The sequence below is a fragment of the Mus pahari genome, chromosome 20 (assembly GCF_900095145.1).
Source record: "Mus pahari chromosome 20, PAHARI_EIJ_v1.1, whole genome shotgun sequence".
Lineage (NCBI taxonomy): Eukaryota > Metazoa > Chordata > Mammalia > Rodentia > Muridae > Mus > Mus pahari.
Genome location: NC_034609.1, coordinates 33180247 through 33193853, shown reverse-complemented (window position 1 = coordinate 33193853; position 13607 = coordinate 33180247). Strand labels below are relative to the sequence as shown.

The 13607-nt window shown below is 38.5% G+C and overlaps 1 protein-coding gene and 1 non-coding gene across 4 annotated transcripts in view; both read right to left on the bottom strand.

Annotated features, from left to right (window-relative positions):
* Positions 1-13607, bottom strand: part of Ap1g1 (adaptor related protein complex 1 subunit gamma 1) — an 85421-nt gene that overhangs the window by 21657 nt on the left and 50157 nt on the right. For 2 of the 3 annotated variants that reach the window (XM_021220805.2, XM_029532332.1), the window contains exons 5-12: positions 13114-13210; positions 12043-12119; positions 11133-11141; positions 8959-9054; positions 8499-8579; positions 8214-8312; positions 3314-3369; positions 1910-2023 (exon numbers count right to left, since the gene is read on the bottom strand). In XM_021220805.2, coding sequence (XP_021076464.1) covers positions 1910-2023; positions 3314-3369; positions 8214-8312; positions 8499-8579; positions 8959-9054; positions 11133-11141; positions 12043-12119; positions 13114-13210 — 629 coding nt within the window. The remainder of the gene's footprint in view (positions 1-1909; positions 2024-3313; positions 3370-8213; positions 8313-8498; positions 8580-8958; positions 9055-11132; positions 11142-12042; positions 12120-13113; positions 13211-13607) is intronic. The other variant, XM_021220806.2, reaches the window with a different exon arrangement.
* Positions 1563-1647, bottom strand: LOC115062761. The gene has a single exon (XR_003842686.1). It is a non-coding gene; the product is annotated as a small nucleolar RNA SNORD71 (small nucleolar RNA).

The window sequence follows — 13607 nt, the reverse complement described above, 5'->3', positions numbered from 1 at the left end:
CAAATAAAAGTTCCTTCAGATGCCTATTAAGTTTGTTAATAAAAGCAAAGCTAAAAATATTTAACATACAAAACTCCATGAAAATTTTTTCATATTTGGTCAAATTTTTCAAATAATTTTCATAACCAGAATAATGGTGCATGCTTATAATCCTATTCTTAGGAGCTGGGGATAGGAGAATCAGGAGTTCAAAATCAACCTCAGCTACACAGAAAATTCTGAGACCGTCTAGTGGAGGTAGAAAATACTACACATACTCTGCGTTTCAAACTAACAATTAGGTTAAGTCCATGGTTACATAGTAACTAATACACACAATAGCAACTCAACCCTCAATGATATAATCATCCCCAAAAGAAGTTAAGATAGTTTTAATATATAAATTCAGTTTAGTCTTTTTTAAACCTCTGAAAGTGGTGGCCCTCTACCTACATTTTACATAGGAGGCAACAGTGTAATTAAAAGGTAGGGAAAATGTTAGGTGTGGAGTCAAAATGAGAAACAGCTCTGGCTGAGTATCAGCTCTTATTTTTACATCTTCTGTCAAATACCCTAGCCCAACAAAAATAAGAGAAAGAAGGTTTGACTTCTATTTCTAGAATTGCCCCTTTCAAGGGTTAAAGTTTAAGTGTCAAAGTTTCAAGGGTTATAGTCACCTGATCCCTTGGTGACTATACTTTAATGAGTCTATTAATCAGACAGAACTTACTTGCTTCTTAATGACTTACTGTGAGAACCAACTAAGAAGTTGCCATAAAACCCTTTTCCAAAGCTCTATTAAAAGCTAGTATTAATATCAATTAACTGGACCACTCAGAATTCACAGGGACTAAACCACCAACCAAAGAGTATACATGGAGGGACCCAGCACTCCAGATACATATGTAGCAGATGATAGCCTTATCTGACATCAATGAGAGGGAGGGAGGCTTGAGGCCCCAGCACAGGGAGGTGCTAGAGGGGTGAGGCAGGAGTGGGTGAATGGGTGGAGAAGCACCCTCATAGAGGAAAAGGATAGGGGGAAAAGGGGGGGGTGGGATACGGGGTTGGTGGAGGGGTAACCCGGAAGGGGACTATCATAAGAGCTGGTATTACTAAAGCAGACATGGTAGTGCACACCTTTAATCCTAGTAATTGGGAAGCAAAGGTAGGCGAATCTCTTTGAGTTTAAGGTCAGCCTGGTTTACAAAAATAGAGTTACAGGACAGTCAGGGCTATTACACAGAGAAACTGTCTCAAAAACAAAAACAAAACAAAAAAGCCGATATTACTAAGTCTAGGTCATATCTGTAGGTTGTTCAAGCACTTAGCATTTGTTCTGTGTACATAAATGTTCGTTGACTAAATAACTTCAAAGATCACTTTAAATCTCCTTGGTTTTGAATTGGAACACAGTAAACATTCACTAAAGCAAACTATAAATTCCACACTTCTGTGAGAAGAGCTGCCAGATTCCACTCAACAGAGAGGTTTATGACATTTGAGAGTGTCTACTGCCTACAGTAATGTCTCCATGGAGATTTTCTCACACTTGCCTCTGGGATCATGGAGTGCTGTGAAAACGTGCACTGTCAGCAATGTGAGTGTCAGCACAGTGGGAAAACACTTAGCCGATGGATCACTCATTACTTCATCCTCCAGCACACATAACACAGCACCTCTGCTAAGTAAACACTGGCCCAGTGCACTCGCCAATTATTTTACCTAAGAACCGAGAGCACTCTCAGTACACAATTAGGTATTTCCAACGGGTCTCTATAACTGGGACTCCTTTCTGAACACAGGGACTAAATACCTAAAAGCTTGGCTCTCAAAACTTTGACAAACTATCAAATTGGTAGAGGACAGACACAGCCTTATCAAAAATCTGTTTCACTTAACAAGGCTGGAGAGAGACTCTCTTTCTTACCTTTTTATGGAGACATCAAGATCTTTCAGACAATCCACAATTGTGCTTCTATGCCTCTGTACAGCGTTATGATCTGTCTGCACAGTCTTCAACAGAGATGTCAGAGCAACATATCTGCACAGAACAATGTTTCATAATAAATAAGCTAGAGTGTAAAACTCAAAGAAGTTTTCCCTCTGTCTGAATAATAACAAAGCTGTCAAACAGATGAGAAAAGGCACATATCTGAAAGGCACATATTTCAAGGTAAGCACAGAACTAGTGACAAGGAAGTAGCATCTTTATGGGAACAGAAGCAGAACTGACAGTTGGTACAAGTGGGGAGTCTTTGGAACTAGCCTTGTTTTCATAGCATCCTTCAAACTTCTTGTTTTCTGGAGGTTTTTTTTGTTTTTGTTTTTGTTTTTTTCAAGACAGGGTTTCTCTGTGAAGCCCTGGCTGTCCTGGAACTCACTCTGTAGACCAGGCTGGCCTCGAACTCAGAAATCCGCCTGCCTCTGCCTCCTGAGTGCTGGGATTAAAGGAGTGTGCCACCATCCCTGGCCTCGTTCAAACTTCTAACAGTAACTGACTAAATCTTCCCAAGAAAAAAATATAGTAAAGTATATATGCTTTTTCACACTGCCTTACCCACAACGTACAAGAGGAAATTACTTTAATTTCATCATTTAAATGTTTTCTGCTCTTTTTTAATACCAATAGCCAAAACTGCTCCTATCTATTTATAAGAACTTGAATTTAAAGCTGGGCATGATGGTGCCTGCCTTTAATACCAACACTTAGGAAGGAGAGACAGGTGGATCTCTAAGTTCAAGGCCAACCTAGTCTACAAATTGTGTTCCAGAACAACCAGGACTACATGGAAAAATCCTGTCTCAAAACTGTCACCACCATCACCTCCACCGAAAAAAACCTAATTTGAGTTACAGATAAAAAGCAATGGAATTAAGTAACTGATACAAAGACCCTGTGGTTCAGAAAGCCTAAAATATTTACCATTTGGCCCTTTATAGGATGTTTGCTCTTAACTTTTATGTATAATAATATATAAATCTTTGGGCTGGAGCGAGCAAGGACTGAGTGAGCAGGGTTGACCGGAGCAAGTAGAGGACCTAAAAATTCAATTCCTAACAACCACATGAAGGCTCACAACTAATAAATAAGTCTTTAAAAAGAGAATTACACCTTAAAAAAATGAATTAATTAAACATTAAGCCATAAAGAAAATCCTCAAATTATTTACAAAACAGCAATTTTAAGACTAAACTAAAACTACAAGTTCTGAGTTCAAATTCTAGATCACACAACACATAATACACATATGTATAATCTTGAGCAAAGTCACTCTGGAAAATACTAATTTTTATAATATAGAAGATTTGAAAAAATTTTCAGTTGACTTACCTAATATTTTTGTCATTGTTCAATAAGAATCGACCAAGAATATTTATGGCTAGAACCTAAAAAGAAATAGCATACATTTGTCTTTGTTATTTTTAATCTATAAAAATGATATATTTATATTGTTTTCTTAATCTAAAGAATAAATTTCTGGCCTCTGGGTAGAAGCTCCCTAAAGATGGCAGCTGGCTATCTATAAATTGTTAGCAAAAGGAGAAGTTATCTAAAGGTATTCTTAAAATCATGTTCCATTTCAGAGGCCAGAAAGATGGCTCAACAGATATATAAAGGTGCCTGCCACAGCCTGAAGACCTGAGTTCCAGAATGCACATAACGGAAGGACAGAATCCATTCCGTCAAATTGTCCTCTGACCGCCACGTATGTAGAATAGTATGTATGCATTTGTACACATACAAAATAAATTCTTTTTTAAAATCATATTCAGTTTCAGCAATAATTACCAAAATTACTGGAGAGCATAATGAAAATATATCCTATTTTTGGAATGCCGCCCAATGCTAGAAGGACAATAAAATCAACGACCCTGAACCTAAGAGAAATGCATACTCCAGCAGTGTAATTCTATGAATGTGTGTAACAAATGCATGGTACAAGCATAGACACAAAATCTCCTGGGGCTGTATCAGCAAGGAATACATGATAGGAGATGTCCTAGATATCCATCAACCACAAATCTGCTGGATATATTACTAACTAGCATGTACAATGGAGTCCTATTCAGGTATTACAAGAAAGGCATCTGACATATGACAAAACACAAACAAAATAGATGAAGACACAAGCAAAGGAATAAATACTATATGGCTATATTCATATGAGATATATGATACTGTGAAATATACTGTTGTCCCCATTTCTTGACATACAGCTCCTAAATCTCATTTAGTTTTAATTTTTTCAAAAGGTTTTAAAATGTGTGCTTATTTATGGTGTGTGTGTGTGTGTGTGTGTGTGTGTGTGTGTGTGTGTGTGTGTGTGTGTCTCCCCTCAGAAGTCAGAAGAGAACCCTGGAACCCTGGAGCTGAAGTTACATCTGACGTGCTAGGAACTAAACTCTAGTCCTCTGGTAAAACAGCAAGTGTTCTTAATCCCTGAGCCATCTCTATTCTTACATTTAGTTGTTAGGAGGTAACTTTTGATGGATCCCTGAATGGCCTGAGGATGGGGCTAGCTTGTCAGAGGAAGCAGCCATGCTATTGGAGGCTGGAGCTTTCAGCCCTTCCTCAAGATCCTGGAAATAAAAAGTGCTGAAGGTTATAATCTTCACCTATGGCCAATGATTTAATCAACCATGCCTACACAATGAGGATTCCATAAAACCCAAAAGAACAGGACTTTGGAATAGCTAAGCATGGAGTTTTCTAAAGATGGTACACGTGCGAAGACTGTTTCTTCTCCATCCCTATATGCTTTGTCCTGTTTTGCCAATCTAGATATCCATCCTTATCCTCTGAATAGACTTTACAGTAACAAGGACAAGTAAGTACCCCTCTGAATTCTGTGAGCCATTCTAGCACGTTAACTAGGCTTACAGAGAGGGATGTAGGAACCCAGAATCACAGCTGGCTGCTCTAAAATACCAATCATACAACTAGCATCTCATGTGGGACTGTCCTGTAGAACTAAGCCTTCAACCTGAGATCTGACACTATCTCAAAGTAGAGAATATTTAAACTGAATTAAGTTAAAGAATACCAACTGGTGACCACTGAAAGTATCACTGAAAATCTCCATAGTTGGTATTGGAAGTCTACTGATTACGCAGCTGTACAGATTAGAAGGGAAGAAGACAGAACACTTCATTTGCTGAAGTGATAGAACCCAACACTCTACCAGATAAGCTGTATCCCCATCACACTTGGCTGTTGGGATTTTGTTTTGTTTTGTTTTGTTTTGTTTTTTTGCAAAATCTGAGGAGAAACCCACAGACAAAACAAAATGGTGATTGTAAGGACTAATTTTCCAAAATAAATCATTTTCTTAAAAACAAGGGGGGGGGGCTGGAAAAAAATGGCACAGTTCACAGCTCTGGCTCTTGTTCTTCCAAAGGATTTGAGTTTAATTCACAGCACCCCATGGTAGCCACAAGTTTCAGGGATCTGACACCCTTTTCTGCCTTCCAAAGGCACCAGATACGCAAATGGTACATGGATGTATTTGCAGCAGAAACAACCATATACATGAAATAAAGTCATTTAAAGAATGTTTTAATTTAAAAAAAAGTTAATTTTAAAAAAGGGGAGATACAGCAGAAGACAAAAAAAAGCACTGAAAAAGTATGGCAGTACTGGTTTCTTAGCTATATAAATATACTAAGGCCATTATTACACATCTTTAAGTGATCCAAATGGTAAATTGTTATATATATTCTACCACAACCAGAATCTCAATCTTAATCTCTATCACCCACCTCCCATCTTTACACATGAGCAAAAAGCAGCTTCAAGATAACATTTTCCTAACAGAATAGAGAACAATATACAGCTGCTGCTTTTGCTTAAAAGGAGGAAAAAAAAGTAATTGATGGAAGTTGATTTGGCATATCACAGGATATCATAATATCATATTCTAGCTGGTAAATCTATTTCTTTAAAGGCTCTGGATTAGCAATTCTAATATTAGTAATTGGATTAAGCCAGGGTGGGTAACACACGCCGTTAATCCCAGCACTCAGGAGGTAAAGACAAGAGAACCTCTGAGTTCCGGCCAACCTGGTCTACAGACTGAGTTCCAAGACAGCCAGGAATACACAGAGAAACACTGCCTCAAAAAATTTTTACTATAATTATATTAATAGATTGCTAATGATCAACTATTGATTAGGTTAAGGAGAAATTCATGAGGATAACCCCATAGAACTCTTATTATCTAATTGGGGGGGGATGAAGAAAATAAGAAACTAATATTAGAATATCATCCTAGCCATTATTACAGACAAGAATATCTGACAGATAACAAAAATCATGGACAAAAGCCTAAAAATGTATTTTTGCACAGGCTCAAAGTATCTCCTCCTAAAAATTTTAATTATAAAGGGAAAGAGAGTAAATAGACAGTACTAAAGATACCAACATACAGGGCTGGAAAGAAGTGGCTCAGCGACACCCACATGATGGCTCAATCATCCATAACTCCAGTTCCTGGGCACCCAATGCTCTCTTCCAAACTCCGTAGGAAGCAGGCATGCATAGAGGGATTCATATGGAGCAGATATATATGTATAGGTAGACACTCATCCACATAAAAAATAAACTACATAAACTGGGCGTGGTGGCGCACGCCTTTAATCCCAGCACTCGGGAGGCAGAGGCAGACGGATTTCTGAGTCCGAGGCCAGCCTGGTCTACAAAGTGAGTTCCAGGACAGCCAGGGCTACACAGAGAAACCCTGTCTTGAAAAACCAAAATAAACAAACAAACAAACAAACAAACTACATGTGCAGCTTGGTCTTCATGTGGGCCCCTAACAAGTGGAGAGGGGCTGTCTCAGGTTCTGTACCCTGCCACGGGGTGGTACCCAAAGGGTATAATGGGGGAGGGATTTGTGAGGGTGGGACTGGGAAGAGGAGGAAGGGGAGCTTTATAGGTAGCATGGGGTTTGGGGAGGCATACCCAGTTGGTATCACAGTACTAAGAAAACTAACAATGTGAGGCCTGGCATACTCTACAGCAAATCATTTATCAAGTGTGTGCGAGTTTGCCAAGTATACCTTTAATCTATAAAATTATAAAAAAAAAAAAAATTCAGACAGACCAAACTGAGTTATATTCTATAAAACAACTGATCAATACTTCTAAAGTGTCAAAGTTATGAAAGATAAAGAAAAACTGAGAAACTAACAGACCAGAAAATTAAAGTGACAAAAGTAATGTAGACTCACAGACTGGATGCTGTAACAGAAAATAAATGCCATCTGGAAACTTGGAAAATCTAAATGAAGTCTACAATTTACTGAATAGTAGTGCCCATGTTAATTTCCTAGTCTTCATAAGATGTATAAATGTGTAAAACATTACTCAGGGAAAGGTGGGCAAAGGGCATATATAGAAGCAGAGGCTTTAGGGGCTGGAGATGGCTGAGCAGTTCAGAGGACATGCTTGCTGGTCTTCCAGAAACCCATTTTGGTTGCCAGCACCTATATTAGGCTCTCACAGCCACATGTAACTCCATGTCCAGGGAATCTGACATCCTTTGGTTTCCACAGGTGCTGCTCTCACCACAAGCACATGCATTCAAACAATTAATAAAAAATAAATAAATAAATCTTTCAAAACGTCTAAAACTATTTCAATATTAAATGACAGTAGAGAAAAGGGCTGGATGTGGTGAAGCACACCTATAACCCCAGAACTGGGAGGCTAAAGCAGAAGAATCAAGAAACTGGGGACAACCTACTTACTCTACAGAAGAGTTCCAGGCCAGCCCCATCTATATTATACCAAGATGCTGTTTTGAGTATAAGCAAAACATCACAAAACATTGGTTCCCTCTGAAGGAGACCTGGTAGCTATATGTGAAAGCTACAGAGCTAACATTTTCCTCTCAGTATAATTTTGGGGCTACCTGAGTTTCTTGTTCTATAAGTTTATTCCTTAAATTTATTTAAATATTGTATCTGTGCCTTGTTTAAAATGATGGGTACAATTCAGGGTGTGTCCCTTGTCAAAGCTTATTCTGAAAGCTCTCCTTAATGACAGGAATACAGCTACATCGCTCCTTAGCTCTTCCTTTATCATGTTCATCAAGGTTAAAGCACACATAAAAAACATAGTATCATGCTTTGGTACATCAGTCCTTCCTTTCCAAAGTACTGAAGCCCAATTTAATCACTCTAAATAAGGAGGAAATCTTAGAGGAAAGAGAAGATTCAAAAAGACTTACTCGCAATCCACTCTCTGATTTAATATCCATGATAGTCAAAACCGTCTCATACAGAATAGCATTTCCTACATTTTTACTAGTCTCTGTATTAGTGGCAACCTGAAAAATAGACAGCAGTGCATAAGTGAGAAAGCAACATTTCCAAAACTACCGTGTGCAACGAGACATATTTCACAATATGTCTCATTAAGGAGAAAACAGAAACTATTCGCCCTAATAATCACACCTTCTTCTCTCTGATTGATGAAAATGAAACTTAACAGATTTCAAGTTGGAACAACTCACCTGTGCTAATATATCATTCATAGCTTCACTTGAATCATCATCATTCCGTCCTAAAATTCTTAATAACCGCAAAATTCGTACCTAATATGCAGGATACAAAAGGTCAACAAATTAAGTCTAACTCAATCTCATTCAGAATGAAACTCAAATAATGAAAAGGAAGTTAGATGCATCAGAGATAAGTTAGGAGAACTTTCAACATCTTCTGAAAGAGGCCATGCACATATCCACAGCTAATGAAGTTATAAGATAGCCCACCCTCCACAGCCACTAAGTAAAACTTACATTTACACTGTCATTTCATTAATTAAAGGCAGTACTTATTTGGTCCAGGTTCACTTATTAATATAATTAATGAATTATCAAATCTGTACCCTATATAAACTTAAGATGAAAAAAGCAATCTCTTCAAAAGCATTGCATTCACATGACATTTATCCAAAATGTTTTTCAACCTCACCTGCAAAAAGGGGTCACTGATACCAGAGACATCATGTTCTGGGGAATATCCGGACATGATGAGGTTCTTTAGAATACGAACTAATTGGGGCACAAGCTGCAGGGAAAAGAAAAAAAGATGTATCAAAACAACAACAACACAGTGACTCTATGCGCCTATCTCTTCAACAAGCAGGGTCTTTGGTTTAGAGAAATGAGGCAAGGGTCTGAGTCCAAGAAATTTCTTCTGCTGTAAATACAGTAATGCAAATGGCTGAAGTATTAACTCACATACTGAGGCCAAAACCTACCAAGTAATATGCACTTCATCGGCATGAAAACAAGACAGATCTTTTTGCTCTGGAGCTCAATATGTAAAGATACTAGAATCATAGTGGGCCAAGAGCCAATGGGAACCAAATAAAAGAGGTCTATGGGACATACTGCAGGTCTACTTTTGTAGAACTTGAAACTCTTGGGTAGCAAAAAAAACACTTCTTTTTTTATCCATTCTAACAAAGTCATATCAAGCATTAACCAATGATCTTATTAAATATAAAGTATATCACACTTCAAATAAAAAAAGGTCTCTCCTCTGAAGATAGGTTTAGTTATATATCCCTTCCCGAAAAGCAGCAGGAAATCCCAAGTGACCAACATGAGCCAAGCAGAAATGACAGATGGAGAAAGCATACCTAAGACCCCAGTGCCCTGCCCAGTACTAGACAGAATTCTGCCACATTTAGGATGCTCTCCCATCACACCCAAGAGACTACACATTCCTTAGTTAAGAATTCCTTTGACCTTCCTTTTCCAGGTCCAGGTCAATTATTATTGTCAATCTAGTTACAGATGCTTGCAAATATATATGAACGCTCATTTGCTTTCTGTTGATCAATTACTTCATGTGAAATCCCTATTCCAAAATGTCTGCCACAACTGAACTTTCCCAGTCTCCAAAAGAAAACCCCATTTATCTACATGAACAGCTCTTATTACCTACAACTAAACAAGAAAGGGGACAAACACTATGTCTTTTTATAGGAAAGCTGAACAGGGCCAACACTGCTGCAACTCATCATTTTCCTTTGTGTTTGTTCTGTTCCCTCCCTACTCCCCAAAGCCTAGAAAGGTACTGAGATTAAAACGAAAGGCCAAGCTACACTCAAGACACACACCCAAACACTACAACATTACGGCCACTTACAAATGCGTAAGAGCATATGTGACCTTAAGTCACGTAGCCATAATACTTCAGAATTTAGTGACTGCTAAATCATCAAAACAAAAATCAAAATGGACAACTCCAAGAATAAGACAAGTCTAAAATACTGAGATCTGTAAACTCTAAATAAAATCTCAGTAAGTCTATTGACCAAAGTGTGAAGAGGATACTTGGCTCAGCTCGCACACTCCTTGTTCTCTGCATTCTGTGCACTGCATACAACCCTAGTCACTAAGAATCTGACTTAGTTCTCGGAGAAGTCCTCACTGAATTGAGAAACTGCTTTCTGTGCTGCCGAGGCCAGCACACTGCATAAGGCTGCCCTGGACAGAAAGCTCATGTCAGCATACAAGTTCTTGGAACCCAGCTTTAGTTTTCAGACGAAAATGCAAGTTACTAAAACCGATGACAGGACAAACAAAGCACGGTGACAGGAAAAACTGCAGCCATGAAAATCAGTTGGTGCCGAGTACTCCACCTCTAAACCCTTTCAATATCCCGAAGCTCCTCAGCAAGACTAAGTCCAGGTAAGAGGGGGTAAAAGCTCTGAGACTGAAGTCCAGCTCACAAGTACATGTGGAGCTTTTTCAAGTATGGGTCACCCACAGATGGCTCTAAAGTGTCAACTTCAAAAGGAAGCAATGTTTTGTGTAAGGGCTCCAGGCAGATCTGGAAGGGCAGCTGCTCAAAGCCTCTCACATGAAGATGAAGGCAAAGCAGAGGAGGAGGGTTACAACTCAGGGAAGGCTGCAACTGAAATCCAAGGCTGAATTTGGAATCAGGAGATTAAAAGACAAGACAGAAACTGAACCAGGGAGTTAGCCAAAAAATGCTAGAACAAATAATTCACAGTATTAAGCACAGCTTCAGCATTAGTACAGTTAAAAGCCACACTTGTGGATGGATACACAAATGCTACTAAGGACCTAAAGCCAGCATGCACCATCTAAAAAAAGAGGGTTAATTCTTACCTTTTCATTCTAACATACAGCAGGATTCCAAACAGACAACAGGAACAAAACATACAAAGCAAGCATTAGGGACAGATACGGGTCTCATACTATTTTACATTAATTTAATCAAGACATGAACATCTAAGGAAGAGGGAGCAAAAAAAAAACCACCCAAAAGTATGAGCTCTTTGTGGAGTGCTCAGCAGTCTTCTCTAAAGGAACCAAAGCTCGTAACTAGACAAAGAATAACCTTTCTGAATCCTTCTTAGTAAGTAAAGGGAGAAAGAAACGTGCCTACTTTAAAATGCTATAAAAATGGGGAAAGGAAGCCAGGCAGTATAGTGCATATCTCTTAACCCCAGCAGCTAAGAGGCAGAGGAAACTGAATCTCTGAATTCAAGCCATCCTGGTCTATAGAATAAGTTACGGGACAGCCAAGGGCTACACACAGAAACACTCTTGGAGGGGAGGGGGTGAGCAGCCTGCTCTCCACTGGACATGGGACCTTAAAATGGTAGGACTATCACAGGAATTGATGGCCTAAAATAAACACTGTAACAAAGTAATAAAAGTCAAAATTTTGTTTGCTAGTCTCACCTGAAGAAAAAACAAAAATATACCTGTCTTAAAAATAAAGAGAAACAATCCTACTTGTAATTTGAGCTCAGGTTACATTGCCTGGCTCACTGTGAAAACAACAGATAAAACATGTGAGCAGTTGGTATGTCTGCCAACAAGGAAAGACTTCTATTCTGAAAGGGGAAACCCTACACTAATACCAGCTCATATATGCCTAACTCTGGCTTCCAGCCCATCACACAGCAGGGCTAGTTACATCCTTTATTCAGCTTCATCGCTTGCTTTCAGAAGAAAATCCTAAGTGAAAAAAAAACGTACTTGTCAGGAAAATCACGCAGAAGGCACCTACCTTTCTGAAATGTGCGAGCATGTCTGGGCTCCGTTCACACATCTCTGTGAGGAGGACTACAGACGTGTGAAGGACACCTGAGGAACGGTCAAAGGGAAGCAAAAATGAGGGTCTACTCAGCTCCAGAAAAAGGATTTCACATCCCTGAAGGTGAATTCCCAAAGGAGACTTACTGCTCCTGCTTGTCAGTCCCCTTTCCAAAGGACCGAAGCACTGAGCAGGAGCTGTTGCTGGAACACTGCTCAGATCAGAACATTTTCAACTGTTAGGGTGACAAGAGCCAGCCTGTCCATCTGTGAATAGCCCAGCTCACATGGGTACAAATCACATCTCTCCTTCTCCATGTTTACTCTACATTTTAGCTACATTCTGACAGACAATTCTAGACAAAAACTTTAGTAAGTTATTGGGTATTCAGATAAAATGTATCAAGCACCAGATAATGACAAATGACAAGTCAAATCCTTAGTCCCAAAATCAGTAAAAAAACAATCTCAAAGGACATTTCACTAAGTAATGAATGACAGAGCCACCTAGGCCTCTGTGCTCAGCACTTGTGAGCAGCCTGGGCACAACACAAACTTACATTAATTTAAGTTTGATTTAATGAAATTAAATATATTTGTCATTTTTTCTTAATATTTAAGATACAAAATTTTACTTGAACTCATTTCACTGAGTTCATGATAGAACAAAGGTTTAAGAAAAAAGCAGTCACATTCTACTTAATTCCTTACAAGCTTTTTATATAGATATCCTGTTAGAAATAACTCAGAAGAATTTTTACTAATTTTATATTCCTAACTCTTGATAGTAAAGGAAAAATTTTTCCTTTATTATAAAACAATCAAAAAATCAAGGGCTATTACATGAAAATCAAAGATATGATCATTTGTACATCATATTGAATATTAATAACTTAAAACAGGACCAGAACTGAAGGGTATATTTACTATGAAGAAATCAATTGAACTGTAAAGCTAGGATCTGTCAGGCAAGACCTCCAGTAACTGTTCTGCCCTGAGACACTTTCTTGATACTTTATTTATAAGTTCATCCAAATCACATTACCATGGTTCTTCTCGTTCAATAAATTTTTTGTTGCTGGTAAAAACATCTCCATAAGTTCAGGAACCTTCCTGATGACGTGAACAGCACACAGTGCTGCCTATAAAGAAAAACAGAAGGACAAAAAAAATTTATTTCAAGTAAGCCAGGGCAATCAGTCTTATAAAAAAGAACACCACCAACTAGTACATCTACTAGAAAAAGTAAGAAGTTGGATAATGGAAATTTAGTAACTGTGAGCTGCCTGGGGCTTTCCAGTGTGTACTAGCACACATAAGGAGAAACCTGACACATGTCTCTCTATTCACATGTTGCCAGACAAGTGAGGAAAATACTTTCAATTACATCATAGTCAATACCAGTTTATCACAAAAGTTAAACGAAAGTAAACTTCTGAGGAACAGACTTCCATCTCTGATAGACATTCCTGAGTTGAATATGAATACATCTAACAGTGTTGTGTAACTTAGACACTTGCTGTAAACCTAATACTAAGT